Here is a 15,108-nt window from a genome sequence, read left to right as displayed (position 1 = left end):
CATAACTGGACAGTGGGCCCCCCTGCAAGGGCAGAGGGACTGTGGAAGGTGCCCGTGCTGGAGCAACACTAAAGGGTTTTGAATGCGTATTTAAAAGTGAAAGGTAGGAAAATTCCAGATGAGAGATGCTAATGACTACATGCAGATGTTTCTTTGTCTTTTTGTGTGCTTAAAGTTTAGTGTCCAAATATGTTTTCCATTGGTCTGCGCTGTGTATTTAACAGAAAGAATGGTCCTTGATCATGCTAAAAATAGCTATCAATACTAAAATGACAATGAAATCATGTATATTATGTCTATATGTTAGGTGAACGAACATTAGAGAGCCTGTTTTAAATTACAGTTTTTATTAAATTATTTATTAGTGTATGTGACAGTTTATTGGATGCAGTATTTCCAACAAAGTCTATACAAAAAGCAATTATTAGCATATTGATTTATTTCGTGTGACTTTTGTGCATAGCTATTGCCAGTTTGATATGTTGTGAGCCATAAATCTCTTATGATGTCACAAACACAAACTGTGGGTCAGCTTACAGTTAGACCAGGTTTATATTACATTATATTAATATATTTAATTTACTAATATAATATGTGACCCTGGATCACAAAACCAGTCTTAAGTAGCACAGGAAAATTTTTAGTAAAAGTAAAAAATCCATTGTGTCGGTCAAAATTATAGATTTTACTTTTTTGCCAAAAATCATTAGGATATTAAGTAAAGATCATGTTCCATAAAGATATTTTGTAAATTTTCAACCCAAAATATATAAAAACTTTATTTTTGTGAGTGGATGGCGTGCTACAGTGCCTCGGATTAATAACTTCAAAGGTGTTTTTCCTCAATATTTAGATTTTTTGCACTCTTTACTTCCAGAGTTTTACACTCTTGTATATCCAACATATATTGTCCCATCTTAGCAAACCATATAACAATAAAAAGCTTAACTATTCAGCTTTCAGTTGATGTAAAAATCTCAATTTAAAAAAATTTACCCATAAGACTGGTTTTGTTGTCCAGGGTCACATATAAGGAATGAATAATTGACGATGGGCCATTCAATTTAATAGAACGTTAATGCACACCCCGAGGTGGGAATGCAGCCACGACTCGAAGCCGACCACCACAGGAGTGGCTCAAGCATCCGAGTCCGTTCGCTCTAACAGGCGCTTGAAATGAGAAGCGCAAGAAAGTTGTCCTACCAACAACAGCATTTTAAAGACGATAACATGACAAACATTGAAATTAAACATTTGAACAATGTCCTGTGGTGTGGTTACCGTGGTATAAGAAGAATCATTGGCTCAGTTCAATTATTCGAAAGTTAATGCACACTGTGAGGTGATTATGCGGCCACGACGCGAAACGGCCCATCGTCAATTATTCCTTACTTATATTATTTATTTGGAGAACATAACAATATTAAAATAAAGTAAAATACTTTCCTCAGTATTCCCAACAACTGTGGATAAACACAAAATATATATTTTTTAGATGGTATAACAAAATATCAAGCTGCAATGGATGACCTAGACCACAGTGTGCTGATAGCAGCGCAGGACTGGGACTGTTTCTATACAGAGAGTGAGGAATGCTCGATTCAGCAAGGTGTGCTTGCAGCACTGGATGACTCTGGTCTCAGTGACACTGAAGATGATAAAATCTCATATCCTGCTCAGACCATGGAAGAACAAAAACAGTGGCCAGCGGTATGTGAACCAGAACATACATTAGAGAAATCTGAATTTGCGGAAAACCCCTACCTCAAAAACGAGTATGCTGGACATGCCTGTGATACAACATTAAATGAGGAGAAGGTCACATCCGAATATTTCGGCCATCACAACAACATCAAAGTAAGCAGCCAGATTGAACCATCACCCTTAGTTACAAATAACTTAAAAGGAAATAGTGAAAGTCAAGGGGAGAATAAATCAAGCCAGGCCCATGTCAAGTCAGTAGAGTCTTCACTGTGTCGTGATACTAAGCATGAAAATAAGACAGAACATACAGGAACAGAGGTGACGGACAGTTTACCACTGCTGAGAAAAGAAAAGGAACGTTGGTTTGTTACTGTGAATGACAGCCCGGTTCGTCTGAGAGAAAAGGTGGGCACTTCAGGCCAAAAAAAAAGAAGAAAAAAAAAAACTTCTAGAAACGGGAGTCAGCAGAGTGCACCCAATTGTGAGAGGCGCTCTTCTGTAAATAATACAGAGGAAGAGAAAGAAACTTTTTTGAGACAATCAATGCCAGAGAAATTCAACCAAGCTCCCATAAGAGATTCTACAGACTTACTATCCACTTCATATATCAACAATGCTCAATCAATTAATCAATCAAATCAATTGGCCTCGTGCAATACTCAAGATCTCCAAAGTTCTTCATCTATTGAACCTACACCTGATCATTTAAGCCACTTTATTAATCACACAGAGGAGGGAAGTCCCAGATTTATTTTGGGTGCCTCCACAACACTTTCCCCTGCCGATATTGAGAGAGAAAGAACAGCACAACAAGAATCATATGGACAACGATCATCTTCACAAGAGACGGAATGTATGGAATCCTCCAGTAACAGAGCTCATTCTCCAGATGAAACTTCAGGTCCAACTCGACCCATATTTGCCATGTCTTCCTTTTGGGATGAAATGGAAAAATTGACAATTCATGATATTTTGGAACTCAGAATAGCAAATAACAAACCTGTTTTGAAAGAAAGCTTTATTCCAGAGGAAGATGACACTTTGGACACAATTGATGCTAATGTTGATCAGGTGGATTCCAAAGAGGATAACTTAGATGAAAGTGGCCTGATAGACGATGCAGCAGATTCTGACTATTTCACATATCTTGATGACTGTAAACCAGACAGATCAAGCTGCGAATTCTCAACATTTTCCGATGATGATAAAGAGTTTCTACAACTTGGTGGAAGTACAAATCCCAGCCCTGTACCCATTGAAAGCAATAAGCAAACACAAAGCTTTCTTGAACCTACATGTGCAAGCAGCCTTTTTCAAGAAGACTCAGACCAAATTTTGCCAAGCTATCAAAGTGAATCAAATGAGATCGTGAGAATGTATCCTGAGAGTGACCTACCACTCGTTATGTATTCTGAGGTAGAATATCTGACGCATGATGTGCTTCTCAAAACGACTCAAGACCACAACATGAGTAGCTTTCTGATTGACCACTGTGACATCAGGAGATCAACCCCTTCACCGGTTTTATCCATGTCTGATCTTTTAGATGATCAGTACATGATGTCTTTCCTTGAAATATTGAAGGACGACAAAGATTCAGAGGAATTCCAGACTAGAACCAACATTTCAGTTTCAATTCCGTTTTTACAAAACCTACTATCTGTGCCGGAGACTTATGATGACTTCTTCTCCGACTTTGAGGTCAGTAATTTTCTCTTTCCTTCAGTTGAAGGTACAACACAATGTAAAAAAAACATGGTTCCTATCTATTCGTCCTCTCGGTCAGTGGTGAAAGATTTAACACATCCCGAGGTGGAAGAAATTATGCAGTTGGAAAGTAAAGACGAAAGTATGCCGATTCGCGTTGTAACTCACTTTAGCGGCCTGCAGAACTGTGCAAACCCTTCCAAAACACCTAAACTGTGCTTTAACCAGAGAAATACCTGGGGAAACCTTTCCTTGAGACGAATCAAATTTTCTTTTATGGGGAGGACCTGGTGTAGGATGGCCACCTCCTGGGATTCTCAAAAGAATTTAACAGGTAACGCAGCCTATCAAGAAAATTGGAACATTTCAACAACATCAAATTCTTCTAAAGCTCACCCAAAGCTGGCAGTCCTTCTCCTCGAGGACCAGGCCCTTGAACATTCGACAGAACAGGAGATATGTGTAGGACAGACTGTACGAGGACCAGGTATGATGACCAGACCACATTTATAACCCATATACATAAAAAGTTTTCTAGAGTTGAAAAAATATGTTCAGACTAACATGGCAACTTTTGCTTTCAGGTATAGACCGCTTTTGTTACTCCCAAAAGCAAGCAGACTTGTGTCTTGTTTGCATTGCTTTCGCATCTTGGGTATTAAAGTCAACCAACCCACAATCTACAGACATGTGGAAAGCAGGTAAGACACAATGATCAGTCAGTTACATATTAAATTAGGCAATTTATTCAGATAATATGAGCACATAAAATTAACATGATCCTTTATCGGTTTATTAATTCTCAGCTCTTCTGGCAAATGTGAGCGCAATATCTGCCATCCAGTACTTACGGCGATACATAAAGGAAGAGGATGAACCATAGAAATCTACTATTAGTGCTTTCTCAGGAGTTCTCACAAGGGGCCAGTGTACAGGAAAGGGTTAATTTTGCACAAATTCACACCAAACACTCTTTAGCAAATACACATATTAGGCGTTTTTTTCCTAACAGTCTAATATTTTCATGTTTAATATACCCATGTTACAAAACAGGAGTTCAATCAATAAATAAGTTATCAAAGGACAATTTTGTTAAAGAATACAAAGCAAAGGGCAAACAGAGTTTTCCATACAAACGCTTGTTAGAAGACATGTATTGCTTTAGATATTAGGTTGATATGGACCAGAAGTGACAACTGGTAGGTTTTGCGTCAGTCATGTTCAAGACTTAAGCTCTGCTATACATATTTATGTAATTTGCATGAACGTTAATAAATTTGTGTACATATAAAACAAAAATTTTAATGATAATCACTCTAAATGCATTTAATAATGCAAACACATCATGCTGCCAAAGCTTTTAAAAAAACATACAGGTTGAGTGAAGAAACAGATTTTGAGCATTTCATAAAGAATACAGTTTGCACATAAATTATAGCTGGAAGTTTAGTAGGTATACAAAAGTTCCATAAGGATAACTGCTGAATGTCAAATCTTTCAATCACACTGGTTGTTAAAGGTACAGTCCACTCAGAAATTAAGCATCATTTACTTGTTTCACATCTGACAGTGACTAACAGCCTTAGCCACTGCTCACATTCATTGCATTTTGTAGCATACAATGAAAGTGAATAGTGACCGATGTGGTCCGTTTTGTGCTTTTCGGTTCAACTGAAGACACTATACCCTATGGTTTGAAACAACATGAGTCCCTGATGGCAATGTTTAAATTTAGGTGAACTGTCCCTTTAAGAAAAGCCTGATGTAAGTTTGATAGGAATCCTTAAAAACAAAATGCATATAAAAACAAATCCATTAATGAAAAACATGAAAATATTAATGCGTACGAAGAGTAATAATGATCTGAGTGGTTTGTAATCATGATAATTAATCAAAATGACATTATTTAACTATAAGGGTAACTGCATTTAGACAACACTGTGCATGTCAAGATAAGAATACATACAGACATGGATACTAAAATGAGAATGTATTTCCCATTAAAATACCCATATAATTTATAAAATGCTAGTACAAATATTTAGTGTTTATTTGAGGAAAATAATTACTTTTTGGCAGTTTTTGGGGAAATAAATAAAAAAAATCCTACGTTAATGGTTAACAGCTAACGCTCCTTTTGAACATATGAAGCAGTGGCACCCCATTTAATCGTTTATATTGTTCTTTTAACAGTTTAACAGTGCACAACAATATGCTTGTATTGTATAAAACTGTCACAAAATGTATCTTTCCCTCTCTCTGTTGTGTTTACAATAAATTATTATTTATTGAGAATTTCCTTTCAGGCATGTCACCACTTATTAAACAGCAGCCTGGTTGTTGCAAATATCATTTGAAAATGTGTACCCTTGCAAGTCTATTGTAGAGAAATTATTTTGGATCTGTCCTCCCTCATTAGGGTCAGGGTTATTGTTTTCATAGAAAAATAACTGCACTACAGTCAACATGCTAATACTTGGGCTGCATTTGATCCGTAATACAACAACAAATGGTGAAAAAGCTAAACTGCTTAAAGGTATTATGGAGTTCACTGTTGTCGGTTGGTTATACAATATATTATGAGCTCTGAGGTACAAATGGAAAAGGCTGTCAGAGAAAAGTATGTAAATCATGCAACCTTTGCACACAGGTCATCGGAAGTTTTCGTATCCAAATCTATCATTGCAACTTTTAATTCAACAGTTAATATATTATTTTAAACATATAATATATATACACAATCTTGAAACATACGTTTCAATAAACTTTGAAACTAAATTGTGATAAACTCTTGATATTGGACAGCACAGTCAAATACTGTAAATCTACAGTGCCGTGCTTTCAGCACAGTAACAACATTACATGGGATGTTCATTTCGGACAAAAACGATTTCTAAGTAGTGTTCATGCAAGGGAAGCAAATTCAATGTGCTTCGAAAGGCTGGTTATTCCATGAAGCACAAAAAAAGAGTCAGTCAAACTTTTATAAGTGCCAAAGAAGGGTTAAACCCATGCAGGGTTTCCTGAAATAAAAGCCCTGATACCCTGAACACAGAATTCCCTCTGTAGTCCACAGTGTAGGAGTCATTCATTTCAGGACTGCTTGTCTCCCTCTTTCTTCAGACGGCTGTTGAAGACACAACAGAAGAACTCAGCCAAAAGCTAATTTAGCAAATCTAAAACCTAGAAAGCTCAGCAAAACGATGAATTCAAATATGGCGGCTTCATCACGAACCAATGAGATTTTGATATAGACCACATCAGAAGACAAACAAAGCTGGTCCAGAAAAACGTCCTGTTTCCTTTTTTGAACACTGCATAAATGTTTGAACAGAATACAACCAATAGAACATTTACAACCAAATAAAAATATGAAATGAATAATTTTAAGATTTAATTATATATGTAAGATTTAGAAGAAAACTAAATCCGATAGGGGTCTATAGCCATGGTGTTACCATTTTAAGACTATAGGGTCACCTTCAAAATTAAAATTCAGTCAATATTTACACGCCCTCTTGTCATTTCAAACCTGTGTGATCTTCTAAGATATCAAAAAAAATTGTAAAAGAAACCTGTTATGTCCATACAATAGAAATAAATTAGGACCGACAGTTTTTGGTTAAAAGCATTTTTTTTTTAAGAAAATAACACGGGTTTAAAATAACAACAGGGTGAGTAAATAATGACAGAATTTTCACTCTGGTAAGGTGAACTATTTCTTTAATAGCTTTCTCACACAAATGTATTGTTTCACTTCAGAAGACATTTATCGGCCCACTGAATTACTGTTTTTTTATGTATCATCAACTTTTTGGAAATCACATTATGCCTATAGTGACAGGAAGTCATATACTGTACATTAAGGATGGAGAATAAACAGTTTTAAGTGACCTTTATATTTTTCACGCATGTACTTTAAAACAGAAAGTTAATGCCCGTGTGGCTCACCTGTAGTAGTCTTCTTGGCTTGGGAGAGGAGCACTATGCAAATGTGCGTGTCCATGTAGCCACTGCTGTTCTAATGCCAGCCGCTGCAGCTCTGCCGACTGCGCCTGCATCGCCTGCAGCTGATGCGCCGCTGACATGGGACCCAGGGGTCCAGGTAAATCTCTATGGAACGGTCCTCCTATGAAACAACCACACAACAGCATACTTCAGTGACTTTTCCTTAATATTCACTACATGAGAACATTCATATATATGCATTTGTCAGGTGCTTTTATTTAACATGACTTACAGTGCATTCATGTAACTTATGTGTATATCAATGGTCACATTTACATTTCAAGCATTGACGCTTGGCACAGTTAGACACATTGAATTGTCTTTTAGAATTGACAGTGTAACAGGGGAGTCTATTTGGTGACTCACCAAACAGAGGGTGGCGCAGCATATCGTGCTCATGAGGTAACTCACTCAGTAGGGGGTTGGGAATGGCACCAGGTGGGTAAGGGAATCGTGCCAGAGGTGGGCCAGCAGCCAACGGGTCCACCAGAGGATGAGGCCCTGAGCCTAGAAGACAACAACATCAGATACTGCCCTTACCTTCTATAAAAATGATACAGTCTACAGTTGTCCAACTAATTTTGAGATAATCCAGTTCTCACCTTGGTTGAGCGGGTCCTGCTGGTGCAGATGAAGGTGAGAGTGTATGTGCGAATGTTGATGGTGGTGCGGTGTAACATTAAGCAACTGTAGCCGTGCAACAGGGTCATTGGCGGCAACAGAAGCCATTCTTTCGGCATGGAGCCGTTCAGCCGTTAGCCGCTCTGCGTAGCTGATTTCCGGTCGAGGGAGTGTCGCTACATTCCGTTCCATGGCCGGGTGGAACTGGGCGAAGGGGTGAGGCCCAGAAACATGAGGCAGAGGCAGGGCACCATGGCGGGCGAAATGCTCCATAGGATTGGCGGAAGGATGCATAGGGTTCTCCAGCTCAGGAGGCTTGACCTCGAATCCCGGCTTCATTCTTTCACGTATCTCTCTCTCTCTTAGCTCACGAAGCTCTCGCTCACGAAGAGCGGGGTCTGCCGCATAGAGTCCTGACATGTGGTAAGCTAACAGGTGCTCACCTGGCCCAATAGGCATGAAGAAAGGATGGTTGCGATTGTTGGGAGACATGACGTGGGGGCGGGCATACTCGCTGAGCGTGCGGAGGGCTGGCGTGTCGGGGCCAAGATAAGGTGGAACTGCAGCCACTGTAGTGGGGGGAGGCGGTTCAAATGTTGGGCGGCCTGGTTGCATATGGGCTCCTAGAAGGTGATCGCTCATGCGGCCATCATGAGATGAGCTAGACGCACGCTATGAAAACACAAAACAAAGAACATTATGTAAGACTCTTTTGGCACTGGTTAACTATACATTACATCTGGTTGAATGCAGAAAATCTATCTCTGTCATATTCTTTACTGTCAGAAAAAGAAAGAATATATATTATGCAATAAAAAGAAACCTAGATAATTTTCCAACAATGCTTTTCTTTTATTCTTAATAAAATTTTTATTCTTAAAAAAAAGAGAAACAAAAATAATCTACAAAATGTTTTTTTAAATCATATTATAGTGAAGAAAACAAATGTTTTAAATATTTATGGGAAGGCTATGTATGTGAATTTCACATTAAATCTAAACAAAACACCACAACTTACAGATGCTTTATCAGAGTCTCTTTCTCGTTCTCTTTCCCTTTCTCGCTCTCTTTCTCTCTCCCTCTCGCGTTCCCTCTCTCTTTCTCTCTCTCGTCCCTGGCGAGCATTTAGCTCTGCCTCTCTCCTGGATCTCTCGGCAGCTTCCTCACGTTTTTTGGCCAGTTTGGAGGAGGCCAGGGGAGTGAAGTACAGGTCTGTGCGAGCGCAGGAGTTGTAGCCTCGGCTTAGATGTTTGATGAATCTGCAATTGCAAAAAATAGATTCACTCCACATGTGATGAAAACACCCATAAAGTGAACTTAGAAAAATAAATCTACCCATTTAATATAAAAAGAAAAAGTACTTCAATTAAGAGAAATAACACAAACTTGGAGAAATGTAATAAATTAAGATGTAAGATTGTGTAATATACCTTGCTGACTGACTTGCATGGCTGGGTATGTCAATAACTGTCGGCTCTGGAGAGGGACTCCTGCGTGGGGGAGGTGGGCTTTCACACTCTTCTTCCTGATCAATTGGCTCCTCTTTGATATTAACTTGTCCAACAGGAATGCTTGTTGAGGAGGATGTGGAAGGCTGATGGGCAGCGACAGGAACCGAAGAAGGATCAAGAGAGAATGGAGCAGTGGACTCAGACGCTGGGCGGTTTTGGGAAGGTGGTGGGTGAGAACTGGCAGCAGTTGGTGGAGCACCGCCGGGGTGACCCTTGACCTGCTGGCTCTGCGAATGTGTCAGAATGGACTGATTTTGTGGAATTATGTGGAGTGGAGGAGGATGGGAGCATGGCAGGTGTTGTGAGGGCAGTGAAGCGAGAGGTTTCAGGGCAGGAGGTGGAGGCAAATTGGGGTGGATCTGCAAGAAATGGGGCGGAGGAGCAGAAAGGTGAGGGGGCTGTTTATGTGAAGGCGGAATTGGTGTGGTTGGAGGGGGTTTGTGTTGGGAAGCCGATGTAGGGGGAAGAGGAGGAAGGGGACTTTCTCGCTGAATGTGTAAAGGCCTGGAAGGAAACCCAAGAGGCTGATTTGCTCCAGCTGAAGGATCCTGAACTTGGCTTGAGTGGTGTTGATAATGTGGCGGTCCAGGGAAAGGTTGTCCCTGCACTGGACACTGCACCTGCTGAGACGAGGAGGTTGAATAAGTGGTGGGAGGTTCTGGTCCCCTGGGACCTGTCCTGAAAGCGGTAGGAGATGGATCCTCCTGGGAAACATCTATGGATGTTGCCTTCGGGGCGGCACTAGGTGCTCCAGGTGATGGTGAAGTTCCAGGTAGAGAGGGCTGAGGTGATGGTGGTGTCTCAGAGAGGGTGTGTGGTGTGGAAGTGGCAGCAGGCTGCTGCGGTTGAACTGGCGGGGCTGGTGCCGGAGGTGGGGGAGGAGCCGGGGAGTCCGAGTCGCTCTCGTTGGCCTGCATAGGACTAGCAAGGCTGGGCGAAGAGCTTCGGTTGTCCTGATCAATGTCTTTAGTGTCGCTGCTGCCATCGTCATTGGCACTGCGGCTGTCTGAGCTCTCACCTTCACCCTCGCCTTCTGATGGAGAATCGGGTCCCTCCTGGATTACAGAAACACAGTTTAAAAACTTGCTCCCCGGGCACTGCAGTGATAGCTGCCCACTGCTCCGGGTGTACGTGTGTTCACGACTTGCTGTGCGTGTGTTCACTACTCTCTGAATGGGTTAAATGCAGAGGTCACATTTCAGGTATGGTTCTCCATAACTGACAAATAGGTCACTTTCACTTTCACTTTAAAATCTTTGTTGATACTTTATAGAGTCTATGACATCATAGTCAGGCTCTCAAATGCATCAATTTAAATAGTTACTGTTAAGAAAATCCCATTAGTATGAACAATAGTAAATACAAGCAATCACCTGACTCTTGGGTCGTTTCATGGTTTTTCTTTCTGGTTCATCGGCATCGGGAGCAGTTGCCTCTCTTGGTCTCTTCACACCCTTAACTACAGAAGCCTCTACTTTCATTTTCTGTTCAAAACATTACAAGAAGGATACATTTAATATTATGCACTAAAAAGTTGTTATTCAACGTCTAAACTGACTAGGGTTATTCTATTCAGCACCTTGGTGGTCTTCCCGGCCACTCCGCTCTTGCTATCAGAGCTGGATGCCCTGGTTGCCATAGCAGTAGAACTGGTTCTGGGTGACTGTCCATTAGATCGTACATCCTCCGGATTGGGAGAAGTGCCCCTTTCAGGACTTCCAGTTGGCCTAATGCGCCCACTCCGTAGAGATGACATCTACATATATAGATTCAGGAAGACTGAACTAAACTATACCGCTCTTTACACAGATAAGCAAGATAAAACAAGCATAAAGCCAGACATACATGTGGCAGCATCCGACTTCGACGGGTCTTCATCCCGTGTCTGACGCCAAGCCCCTCTTCCTCCTCTTTGACGGGTTTGAAAAGGTAGGGCGGATCAGCAGGTTTGGGAACAGGAGGGAGGCGTCTGTGTTTGCTGAAGTGCGAGTGGCAGCTGGAGCACAGCAAGACGTGGTCTCTGCCCCCATACTGCCAGTCTTTGGAATCTGAATTTGTTTTTGAGTAAGCCACAATGGAACACCAAACTTTTACATTGTATATATGCATATAGCAACCAAAGTTATGGGTTTTGAAACCCCGATGGCTACAGTAAATATAGTCAAGTACAGTAAGCAAATGGGGGCTGACCTTCCGAACACATCATCCAAGGTAAAGTACACACAAGAAATTGCAGTTTTTCAACATGAAAATATGGCGGAAATGAACTTACTAGTGGTCAGACAGTGACAGCAGGCTTGGCCTTTGCCCCCATTCTCACTATCCTCACTGTCCAGGTCTTCTTCACTGGCTGAACTGAGTTCCACTGCAGACGAATAGAAAATATACAGTCAACCAAACATAATAAGGACTTATATAATCATTACTACTACAGAATTAATTATTTTAGTCTACCTTAATACAGCTCCCTTTACAGTTTTTTCATTTAGCTAATTAACCATCTGTTTGCATCTTGTTGCATTGAATATTTATGTAAACTGACACATTGCTGTCAGTTACATTGAAGTGAAAAAGCAGAAGCACTAATTTATTGTGTTAAAGTTTAATTTAATCTCATAGGTTAATTTAGTAATTGAATTATTCAGTCAATTAATTCTATATTGGTGCCTTGTCAATAATTTTAGTTTTTTTTTATGTATTTATGTTTTGTTTCAATAAACAATCATGCTTGGAAAGACAGCTTGCAATAAATTAGCAGATACATGGCACATTGTTCTACACTTACTGGAGGAGGTGCGTGAAGTTGCATTGGCTGCAGCAGTTGCGTTGCGCGTTTTCACCTTGCGAGATGCCGGCTGCCTTCTTTGCTGGCGGTGTGGTCGCGAGCCCACAGCTTCTGGAGTTTTCTTCCAGTAGTAGTAGAATGTGATAAGCTCACCCTGAGAGTATAATGCATTTTATAAATCCTAAAGTTGACCAAAAACAAAACATGTACAATATTATGTACACATGTACAGGTTTAATGCCAGGTTTTCCTACCGTTTTCTTACTAGGTAGGAGCTCCTTGCGGATTTTAAAGAAGTTTTTGCCATACTGTCGGAGGCCTTTGATAAACCGTTTCTGTAATTGAAGAAAAAGTATATTAATGGAATTAATTGCTAATTTTAATGATTTTCTAATATTTTAACTTGTGCTCAACCTGAAATCTTCAAAAGACTTGTAGTGTCTCATTTTTGTGATTAATATTAAACTGTGTCATAAAGTAGAACTCAGCTGTGATACAAAAACGGTGAGAGTTATACAAATATAATTAGGATGACTGTGAAAACACATTTGTTAAAACCTTAACATTATCATAAAAAACTCTTCTCACCACTTCGTCTTCTGACCAACATTTCTCAATCAGTTTTGGAACTGGTTTCTTCACCAGGCACTGCAGGGCTTTAGCTGCATCGTATTGGCTTTCATGGAGCTGTTAATAGAAGAAAAACTGAATAAAATACTCCTAGATAGTTAGGTTTTAGACACGCTGAGTTCACACATTGGTAAGAATGTGGATGCATGGGCACGGATTAAATACCTTTAGAGCACCGTAAAAAAATGACAGCCTGCTGAATGAATGAATAAATGTAGATTTAAATGTACTGATACACATGGTACAAGCAGCTGACCGTATTTAAAGCGTTCAATGTGGTATCATCCCGTGAAGCTGCAAGACAGCCATCCTCCGTCGAACCTCCATCGCACATCCCCGCGAAAGCTGCCATGCTCCTGTTTATTCAGCAAAAATCCAGAAGGTGATGATCCCTTCTTAGACACAACCCCAAGCCATTATAAAGATAAATGTATAAAGTGAATAGGAAGTGACATCCAGCTGAGCCGCCATTACCTGGCGGCCCGGAGGTACATGAGGAGGTCGCAGTCATTGACCCCAGGTGCCCACACCAGCTCCTCATTTTCAGTGACAGACTCTGTTCCCAGAGCAGAAGGGGGCTGCAGTTCGGGTAGTTTTACCTGTACACATTTGAGCATTTTATTAATGTAACAGTTTTAACAATATAGCAGTCAAAAAGGAAAATAAAATGTACTAACCTGGTGACTTGGTCCCACCCGAATCTCTCCTTGTGTGCTGTTCAGCTGCCTAAAAACATAATATAGACCTATCATCATTATATTATGATGCATTTTAAGTTTAAGACTGACTTTAAACACCAACAAAATTTCCACAATAGGGGATTTAACAAACACCCACTACATGTACACATATAAGTAATAATATAATAATATTTTAATAGTACCAAAACTTGGCCAACTTCGGGCCGCTGTCATCTGTCGCTGTTTTCCACCCTTTTAAATCGCCTTCAATCAATGTTAATCATAAAACGTGATGAGCCTATCAGCAGTCGTGTTAAACAAGCCAAAACCCGCCCAGTTCGTGAAACAAGCCAATCAGCTACCGACTATTCCGTTCCCTCCAAAGGTTATATAAACGGGGGCTTGGTGTCCAGTTCATATATTTACACATAAATCATTTCAAACCAGCAGAGTGCTAAATCCATTACAGTGCAAATCTAGCAAGCACCTCATTTACACGCCAATGTGCACAAATTCCTTTCCGTGTACGAACGTTTTTCGCAAAAGAAAATGTTACGCGAAAACGGAGAAAATTACACATATTTGCAATCAGCCGAACAATAAAAGGTCTCCGAGTAGCAACACGTTCGACGTGCATGAGATATTTAACAGTCACCAAAAGTATCGATAACATCTGCCCCATTTTATCTCGTAAGGCTCCTAGCTGGCCTTTGCGTGTGTGTGGCCGAGCGAGACGAGCTGTCAAGTTCAAAATCATCTCGATTTGCACTCGAATGCAAAAGTATTCGCGGCGTCGCAAAAAGCTCCGCTGCACACAAACGCATGAATGTATAGAAAGAAACGACAAACCTTCGCGGACTGAACAAGTCGTCCATGGCAGAAGCTGTTTCGCTAGTGTTTACAGTTTGTTTTCTGCGGCGGCGGCTCAAAACTACGCTTTCCTCTATTTCATACTGCTCAAAATGGAGGCTGCGCTGAGTATTTTTTCCTCGGCGCAGGCGATGACCTCAGTGTTCACGCACAGCCTACTGAGATCCCCTTCAACAAGCATAACTGAGCATGTGCCGCGGCAGCCAGCGCTAATGGGATCATCTCCGTGTCCGCTGTCAATGGAGATCAGCTTTAGGGAAATGTCTCTGGCCGTCCTCCCGTGTCAATATTCTCACATAAAATCGCGGTCGCGAAAATCTTAAACAGCGAACACTTGATGGCATTCCTTAGCATGTTTAAATGTAGACACCTTGCAGAGGGAAAACCTATATTGTATTGTTTCTCCCTCAGTGTGTGGGCTGTATATAAATACAGCGCGTGTAGATTTAAAGGACTGCAACTGTTGAGACGGTGGATTTATTTCGGCTCAGTGGATTTAGGCTACAGCCCTGTCAGTTTCGATGGCTTCATACTGTACATTCTGTATCACTTGAATGTACAAACGAGAACAGTTGAACAGATCAGCTGCTTA

At 40.6% G+C, this 15,108-nt stretch overlaps 2 protein-coding genes across 6 annotated transcripts; one reads left to right on the top strand and one right to left on the bottom strand.

Annotated features, from left to right (window-relative positions):
* Positions 1 to 32: 32 nt before the first annotated feature.
* On the top strand, positions 33 to 4,294 carry perm1b (PPARGC1 and ESRR induced regulator, muscle 1b; the record flags this gene model as incomplete). Its single annotated transcript, XM_079461034.1, has 4 exons — positions 33 to 103; positions 1,496 to 3,898; positions 3,996 to 4,112; positions 4,218 to 4,294. The coding sequence occupies exons 2-4, from the start codon at positions 1,522 to 1,524 to the stop codon at positions 4,292 to 4,294; spliced, it is 2,571 nt and encodes an 856-aa protein (XP_079317160.1). The 5' UTR covers positions 33 to 103; positions 1,496 to 1,521.
* rereb (arginine-glutamic acid dipeptide (RE) repeats b) lies at positions 4,144 to 14,828 on the bottom strand. Of its 5 annotated transcripts, none has more exons than XM_079460235.1 (18): positions 14,496 to 14,828; positions 13,644 to 13,692; positions 13,441 to 13,565; positions 13,223 to 13,322; positions 12,925 to 13,023; positions 12,591 to 12,671; positions 12,337 to 12,490; positions 11,824 to 11,916; positions 11,397 to 11,599; positions 11,131 to 11,307; positions 10,925 to 11,035; positions 9,471 to 10,606; positions 9,059 to 9,299; positions 8,022 to 8,712; positions 7,786 to 7,926; positions 7,363 to 7,540; positions 6,647 to 6,725; positions 4,150 to 6,538 (listed from the first exon to the last, which is right to left on the bottom strand). In XM_079460235.1, exons 1-18 carry the CDS (start codon positions 14,519 to 14,521, stop codon positions 6,500 to 6,502), a joined length of 3,723 nt encoding a protein of 1,240 aa, XP_079316361.1. In that variant the 5' UTR covers positions 14,522 to 14,828; the 3' UTR covers positions 4,150 to 6,499. The 5 variants fall into 5 exon arrangements, with proteins under 5 accessions (XP_079316363.1, XP_079316364.1, XP_079316361.1 ...); XM_079460236.1 differs by having other exon boundaries at positions 7,831 to 7,926; XM_079460237.1 differs by lacking the exon at positions 6,647 to 6,725 and having other exon boundaries at positions 4,144 to 6,538.
* Between the last annotated feature and the right edge of the window lie 280 nt (positions 14,829 to 15,108).

This window comes from Barbatula barbatula (assembly GCF_947034865.1).
Source record: "Barbatula barbatula genome assembly, chromosome: 7".
Lineage (NCBI taxonomy): Eukaryota > Metazoa > Chordata > Actinopteri > Cypriniformes > Nemacheilidae > Barbatula > Barbatula barbatula.
This window is presented reverse-complemented; position numbering and strand designations above follow the sequence as displayed.

What these genes read in the sequence shown, in the direction of transcription:
- rereb (XM_079460235.1), bottom strand. Translation starts at nt 14,521, where the DNA reads ATGGACGACTTGTTCAGTCCGCGAAG. An exon ending in GGGTGGGACCAAGTCACCAG is followed by an intron (nt 13,566 to 13,643) that starts GTTAGTACATTT and finishes AAATGTGTACAG; the next exon opens with GTAAAACTACCCGAACTGCA. An exon ending in CATGCAAGTCAGTCAGCAAG is followed by an intron (nt 9,300 to 9,470) that starts GTATATTACACA and finishes TTGCAATTGCAG; the next exon opens with ATTCATCAAACATCTAAGCC.